The 8229-nt window shown below is 36.0% G+C and overlaps 1 protein-coding gene across 1 annotated transcript; it reads left to right on the top strand.

Annotated features, from left to right (window-relative positions):
- The first annotated feature begins 4705 nt into the window (after positions 1 to 4705).
- LOC112569464 lies at positions 4706 to 6904 on the top strand. The gene is made up of 5 exons (XM_025247256.1): positions 4706 to 4827; positions 5077 to 5184; positions 5808 to 5935; positions 6143 to 6297; positions 6484 to 6904. The coding sequence occupies exons 2-5, from the start codon at positions 5121 to 5123 to the stop codon at positions 6509 to 6511; spliced, it is 375 nt and encodes a 124-aa protein (XP_025103041.1). The 5' UTR covers positions 4706 to 4827; positions 5077 to 5120; the 3' UTR covers positions 6512 to 6904.
- The last annotated feature ends 1325 nt before the right edge of the window (positions 6905 to 8229 follow it).

Consider the following 8229-nt stretch of genomic DNA (forward strand, 5'->3'; position numbering starts at 1 on the left):
CCCGGTTGCATTGCTCGGGCGTAGCTAGTCCCCTGCTAGTCCCGACTAAACCCCCTTATACCCGACTAGCTAGTCTCCTCACTTACGCCGGTTGCACTGCTCTGGATTAGGCTCGCGACTAGCCACGTCCGAACTAGTAGCTACGGACTAAGGGTTTTACAAAAACCTTCACGGGCTTCCACCGCGAAACGAAATTTTCACGCGGGAGATCACTCTAATCTCGAAAATGTCAGATGCTAAAGTGAAAGACAAATTGAAAAATAAAACTTATGTGGATTAATAGTGACAGTCGCTGCAAATCAGACGTTGCTCTTGTCAAAATTTCGAACAACGGACTGCAACTAAAGAAGCAGCGGAAAGATGTGGTGAGGACGGTGTGTGCCCAGTCGTCGGCAGAACGATCAATGCATGAGGTAAATAAACTGTTTTAAGTTTTTTGCATGTAAACAACCACAAACGTAATGCATAAAAATAGTCTTTTGGATAGGTGGAATCAATTTGGAAAATAAAGTATCGCTCTGGCTGACACAGGTTGCAATTTGTTATTTTCAGGCAATGAAGAAATGGAAGGACTGCTTCGCGAGTGATAAACAATGTCCACAATGTAAAGCGTCCCTGTACAAACCACAGATTGCAGAGTGGATTGATGCAATCCTAAATTATGTTTGGGTTGCATAATCATGATATTTTGCAATAAAATGTTACTCTCAGCTCTTGTTATTTGGTTCCTCTTTGTTTTCTGTATTTGAATTTATATCTTCGTTAGTACTGTTGTGTATTCTTTTATATGTTATTCGTTATGTTGTTATTTGTTTTCCTGTTCCTCGCATGTTGTCCATGTTTTGTTCTTAAGCGCTAAGAGCAAGCTCCTTAGGAGGGTATGTGCTTTACAAATTGTGCATTTATCATTATTAATCCAAGTTTCAATGGCGTTGAACACATCAGTTACTAAAAAATATTTAAACGCTCTGTTAATTGATCATTCTTGTCTATTTATAGCCAGTATCATGAATCATGGCAGTTTTTTAAACAACATCAATAGTTCTTAAATATTAATGTAATTTTTATTTTACTTTATATATTATTGTAATTAGTTGGAACTTACTAGTAGTTCTTTTTTGTGTTGATTCATTAGACTTTTCAGTCTTAAGTCCTCATAGCTGAATGTGTGTTAGATCATGTCACTATTAGTCAGCATTCATGTATTGATTGAGGAATTGAGTGCAACATGTATGTCTGTTATGCTGCATGGTACCAATATTCTAACATGTTAAAATGCACATATTTTTTGAGGAAAAAAAAAGAAAGTGCAAGAATCCTAAATCCTTGTCTTGAGGGGGGGGGAATTTGTGTTTTACGCCGTGTCAGCAACTAAGGCTATATTACGGCAAGCAGCCAGCCCTGTAAACAGATGCCACGTGCAGAGAAAGATCAGCGTGCCCGAGAGGAGAAATGAACTCAGGGCAGCCAACCTTCACTGTATTGGTGACAGGCGCTAACAGCGCTAACCGTTGCGCCACCGGACCGCTCCTTGTCTTGAAAAAGGAGTTGACAGACGTGATATATATATAAAAACTTTATTTTTTTTTGCAGTCATTAAAAGTAAATTCTGCCGTACACTATGTATTGGTTTTCATTCTGGTCAGCAGCAAGCGAGGAATGTAATGTTACTGCTCTCTCCCCCTATTGAAATGAGCTCGGGACTATTCAATAACAGTTCAAGTGCTCCCTCTCTACTTTATTCAGGTGATAATGAAAATTGTTCAGTTGAAAAAGTGAATCAAGGTACAAACATAATTGTAATTCATGTACATCTGTTTTTTGCATATCATGTATTATAAATGAAATATTTTTCAGTACGCAATCTTGTAATTGCCATCTCAGACATGTCCAACAGTTTGTTCGGATGTCGCCAGTTTCAGTAACCATATGCTTTTATATGAATCAATTGTTAGTCCATTGCCCAACCCCTTTAACCTAGAGGACCAGTGAACCACTTTTGATCTCTCCAACATGGGTGACCATGCCAGGAGCTAGTGTTCCCGTCGGCATAGTTCTAGGGGTCATCGAGACAAGCATGCCACTTGACCATGGCAAAGTGGTGGTCCAACAGAGGGGAAAAAACATGTGCACACCAAAATCTACAGTATACACCTGTAAATGATAAGAACTACAGTATATACATGTAGTCTCCAAAACCTACAATGTGTGCTTACTGAGCCACACAGATATTTAAGACTAAGACTAAACTATTTTCATTTAAAAAAGCTCTTTTACTGTAAAAAAATATTATACAAACAGAAAATTCCTAGAATTATCTGGTTTCATACAAATTTAAATCACTTTCTAGAAGCACATCTATTTCCCAGTTGGTACCCTCTTCATCGTAAGCCCTGATAGGGAGAGTGTCCGCTTTCAAAAAGAATCATATGACTTCCATCATCTGGTCCCTGCTGCAACACTTGTGGAAATGAGAATCCCTCTGTGCTGCAACATTCCAGAATCAGGGTCAGCATACACTGTATTAGTAATAATGAGTGAGTGTGGTAACCATACAAGAAAATCACAAGTTCCAGTAAGGAACATTTGAAGCTGTACCTGGGTAAAATAACTAGGTGTTGTGCTTAGTTTAAAGCTTAGTTTGGGGATGTTCACCATCCAAAATCATCAGCACTTTTGTTTCTACCTTTCATGGTGATGGGACATTTGACCTCCACACATCCCTCCCCACAGTAATCACACCTTCCTATACCATTAACCAAATACAGGGTAATCATTATTTAAAACTAGTCCTGTGTCACATATTTGAAACTCTATGAACTTTTACCAGGACATCTTTATACAAAAGCTTTTAAAATTACTGATAAGGCTGGCTGGTCTACATAGATGACAAACACTGTGCATGTTTGATGCTGTTATTCATCCAGCCTTCATCTTAAACCTCTAGGAGGACTTATGCTGATCACAAGTTTTGCTTAATCTGATGAAAAAGACATGTCTTAATTTTAACTTTGAAATTCTGCATACAAATAAATTGTACTTCACCATCAAATATTAAAGCTCTAGGAGAAGGATCTGTGAATAAAGGATTCTTGCTTTGTTCTTGCACTTAAGGCTTGTTGACCTCCATACAGTTCAACATCATGATTATCATCATGCTCATCATACAGAATGCATACTATACTTGTGCAATACTATGCATGCCATGATGATAACTATAGCTCTCTTTGAACTGTACCTGCAAATAGGCAAAAAGGAATCATATATTCTGCATCTTTACACAAATGACATGGGCACACAACAATTGCTTAACCTAGAAAATGATAGTAACCAAATTAATAACAAAACTGAACAGTATACATGAGAAAAAGCTTAGATGTAAGTGCATAAATATATGTTAATTTATTTCTTTAGGGGAAACATGGCTTGAAAGGTGTGCATGTGTTATACATGCAAAAGTTTTACTGAAGAGACACAAGTGAACACATTCAAACATGCCCATTACTTTCTGCTCTTTGTTATTTGTGCAAAATATAATATATTAATTTATTAACGTATAAGACACTAACTTGAAAAAGAAAACCATAAAGCAATTATGATAATTTTCTCTTCCTTCATGTGTACATAATACTCAAATATAATGTAAAAATATTGTTTCCAAACCTTATGACTCCAATATAATTTAGTATGACATACCTTGATGTTTCTTTGAAAGGCGTCTTTTCGGCACACTGTTGCATGTTCAATTGATGGTCCCTGTATTTTTACATGGGTGTCATTTACGCACCCAAACATGCTTGGAAATCCAGCGATTGCGTAAAATTAGGATTTCTGCTTGTTTCCATTCCTCTGGTTTGGTATTTTACTTATTTAGTCGATTTGTAAGAGCCTTAGAAACACGGTGAATTGTTCGAGAAACTGTCGACCTATGCGTGTCGATCGTATCTCCTGCAACTATTTGAAAACATCCCGAAGAATAGAATCGAAAACGTGACTCCGAAGGTTCGCTTTCGCCGTATTTTGTTATAGTTCACGATAACGATTAACAAGTTTAAGGTCCATTTTGTAAAAGTACATAACTTTCATCTACCAAAAACAAGTTTCACATCGTCGTCCTATGTTTCTTTTGTAAAATTTATAAACGAAAACCGAGTTGCTGTGGACGCTCGTCAGTTAGTCACTTGCTAGTCGGCAGCTACGCCAACCCCCTGGTTGGACTAAAGTTACGCCCGAGCTGCGGACTAAAATTCGCCTAGTCGGGAGCAATGCAACGGTCGTAAATTTAGTCGGGTACTATACCCCTGCTACGTCCCGACTAAGGCCTTGCGCCCGAGCAATGCAACCGGGTCCTGTACAATGGCACGTGCACCCCTCTCTCCTGACCTAAGGGCCGTGAACCTTGTAAACAAGTCACCCTAGGGGCCTAGATCTTACTACATATTGGTACTACATATACCCCATTTAAGTTACCACATGACACGTCGTCACAGATACATTAGCCGCAGCATCAACCGCCATGATGATGATGATGATGATGACGACGACAACGACAACGACGACGATGATGATGTGTTTAATTCTTTCAATTCGTTTGGAGTTTTCCCTGCAGTAAAAGTACTTTTTTTTAAACAGTTACCAACCTACACATGTTTAATCTGCTTTCATAGTTCAGCGAAAAAAGTTTTGTCGCTTTAGATAAAACATGAGATAAAAGCATCACAGATAAACACTTTCATCATCTACTGTCTACGTCATATCAACGGGCTTTCTCGTGGTTTAGTTTTGCACAGTGTTCTATGAGCCATTAGACAGCAGCAATCACAAGAGGTAAGACGAGAGGACATTGCTTCACAGTAATTAATAAACTTGCTGAAATAAGTCACCCGTTTCTCTGTCCTTCATGCCTCAGCTTCTCTCTCCTTCTGTCTTTCCGTAAGTATATACTCTTGTATGTGTGTACGATTAGCAACAGTTTATTCTATTAATACGATTTAATAAGATTTATAATCACTGCACTTTTGTTTTAATTAACTTTGCAATTGCTGTCTAACGGTTTTTGTTCTTTCTTTCCAAAAGGCTTGATTATTCAAAGGACCTATCCAATTGCTCCAAAAAGAGAGATGTACTCTAAAATGTTTGTTATCTTCAGTATTATGGTACTTTTCTTACTGAACCAGTCATCAGGTAAGTATGGTCAAAAAGTAATTAAGTAAAATTTACTCTATATACGCATTATTGCTGAAATTACACATTAAAAAATTAATCCTTTAAAACTATATCTCTATCCACCTTTATATAATTAACCAGAAATGTTAGGACACCTTCATGAGCAAACATGTTGCAATAGGAAACCATCCAACTACTTAGCAAGCTTACAAACTATATTCAAACAAAAGTATTTAACATTATTTTGAGTCTAAGTAAAAAATAATTTCAACAATATGTTTGCTAGGGTATTGGAAAATCCTCTAGTGGGTAAAATGTTCTTCAATTAAAGTAATATCAGGAAAGAGGTTTATTAATATATAAATATACATTTTCAAACCTTTTTATCCTACAAATTTTGTTTATACATAAAAAAATTTGACAAAATAGTATGAATTTGGTAGTAGAAAAATTCTATAATTGTCATCATTTAATAAATGTTTACAATATAAATTATTAGTATATAGTTATAATAAAGCATTTGTGCATTTTGATTTTTAAACTTAATGATTTAAAGCAAACTTATTTAAGAATTTAGATTTTTAAACTTAAGGATTTAAAACAAACTTATTTAAGACTTATTGTTGTTTTATTTTTCTTAGGCACACCACACATGTCATGCAAAGTTTCACTTGCACCGACAATGAATACAGGGATAGGACAGTGTGATGTCACAAAACTCCACCGTCAAGGAAATCCGTACACATGCACGTGGGTTCAAACTAATGAGGTATTAGAGTTGTAATCCTTCTGTTAATTTTATCATCTCTTTACTTAAAAAATAATAATTTTTCGTAAAGAGAAATAATTACCTGCTCATTAATTTCTCTTTTTTCTGTGATTATTTAAATGTAAACACGTGTAATATGAAAGAGTAATGTATTAGAAAATGTCTTTTTCAAACACTTTTAATTCTTGTTTACTCTTGGTGCCTCAGATCAGTAAACAGACGAAAGAAATTGCTCGAAAAAGATTATATAATTTGAAAGATCACGGATCCCACTTTAGTGGTAAATGCAGCGCCATATTCAGTATCACCAAAGATTTATCGTTGAAATATGAGGTACTTCTTCTGCCAGATGGTCTTCGTGTGTAAGTACTATTTCTTTACTATGAAAACATCATCGTCATCATCGTCGTCATCGTCGTCATCATCATCATCATCGTCGTCGTCGTCGTCCTTTTTTTATTAGCTTTTGTGACATTTCTTTAATCAAACAAAAATTTGCAAAGAAATCTAAAGCCTAACTGTAAACATCTGTTTTAATTTTTCTTAAGTACTGCACGGAAGGAAGTGTATGGATGAGAGGTTCACCGGTCTGGACGCTAAGACTGACACTCGTACCTCGACTGGCGAAGAATGAATATTTTCATCTGATGTATCAGTCACGTGCTTTGGCTTGCAAACGGTTCTCTACTTTGCATTTTTCATTTGATAAAAATCATTTTGATTATGACTAGCATACATTTTAGAAGTAATTAACTGTCTTTTATGTATATTCTTTGACTTATTGTAATTTGGTAATGTAAAAGACAAAGTGTTTGTATGGAAAAAAATTGTTTATAAAATGACCTATTGATTAGTGATAAAATTTCATTGTTTTCGTTTTTATTATACAATAATTTGATGCAAGATTTTTAAATCAATTTTGCGAAAGTATTTGTGATGTTGAGTTTCAAATCTTAATTAAAATCTTAAACCAATTGAGCAGACTGTATATTTTTAAAAGAATGTTTTATGACTGAAATGAAAGATTATTTAGACTAATGTCTCCATTTCTACGGTAAACATACAGTTTACTAATGTTTATTTACTTCGGTTATCATGGTTTCACTGACAGAAATGAATCATGCTTACAATGGGAAACTTTATTTATATTAAGATAATCGTTTAAACATCGTTTAATATAAATACATTTTCTCAAAAACAAGTGAAGTTGGTCAACACCTGTACACTTGCACGTGCACCCCTCTCTCCTGGCCTATGGGCCGTCAAGCTTGTAAACAAGTCACTCTAGACCTTACTAGGGGCGATTGGTACTCCCCCACTTAAGTTACCACGGGACACGTAGTGACAGATACATTAGCCGCTGCAGGACCAACCTCCTTGATGATGATGATGATTATGAGGAGGAGGAGGATCAACTGTATCTGTTCCAGTTGGCAATTTAGACATGGGAAGGTGATCTAGTTAACTTAAAGGTAAAAATAAAACTAGAACAAGTTCACTGCAAGTTGCAGAGTAAAGATGTATATTAGCACCTGAAAGAAAGCAATATATATATATATACTATAAAACAAAGAAACGTGCATCAAAAATAATCATGTGCTCATCTACAACATCACACACTCACACCACTGACACTTTATCTGAGGCTGAGCAGATAGACCGCATATATAAGAACAAAATCAGAATAATTACTATTTATATACACCCTCTGCTGTCTGCGAGTAAAAAAATCACTATCCACAGAACTATTTCATCAGGAATATCAAAATCAGAAATCAGTCTATAATGAATGCAGAACTAAAATCAGAGAAGAGTAGTCTGTCTTGCGTCTTGAGCTTGTCCAAATGTTTGTACAGTGTGTTCAGAATAAACAACTTGGCATCGTCAACATCCCTCCCCTTGCTACAGGCAACTTGCAGATGATGATGATGATCTCTCTCTCTTCAGATGTCATCTTATCATTTCGTTTCCAATTAACATTTATGTTGTCGTATACAGATTAAGTAAAACATCACAGATACGTTTTTTACATTTCCTCCTGACACAGAAAACGACTTTTTCAGTCGTTCACAAGACTGCGCCATCGGGTAGCATCGAGCTCTTCAGGTAGAATGCAAACATGTTAGTTATTAGTAAACGATTTTTCAGCAACTGTAGCTGGATTTTTGCATAATATACATGTCATTATCACGTCTTACACAACAATTAAAGTATACATTAATGAACTAGATATGCATGTCACGTGTCGGCGATTGTGTTGTTGTCTGTGTTGGGCTTCCCGTACTTTGCTGGCC

Source organism: Pomacea canaliculata, linkage group LG7 (genome assembly GCF_003073045.1).
Source record: "Pomacea canaliculata isolate SZHN2017 linkage group LG7, ASM307304v1, whole genome shotgun sequence".
NCBI lineage: Eukaryota > Metazoa > Mollusca > Gastropoda > Architaenioglossa > Ampullariidae > Pomacea > Pomacea canaliculata.

Excerpts from the sequence above, each read along its gene's own strand:
- LOC112569464 (XM_025247256.1), top strand. The coding sequence starts at position 5,121 with ATGTACTCTAAAATGTTTGTTATCTTCAGTATTATGGTACTTTTCTTA. Across the intron at positions 5,185-5,807 it reads CTTACTGAACCAGTCATCAG|GCACACCACACATGTCATGC; the intron begins GTAAGTATGGTC and ends TATTTTTCTTAG. Across the intron at positions 5,936-6,142 it reads CGTGGGTTCAAACTAATGAG|ATCAGTAAACAGACGAAAGA; the intron begins GTATTAGAGTTG and ends TTGGTGCCTCAG.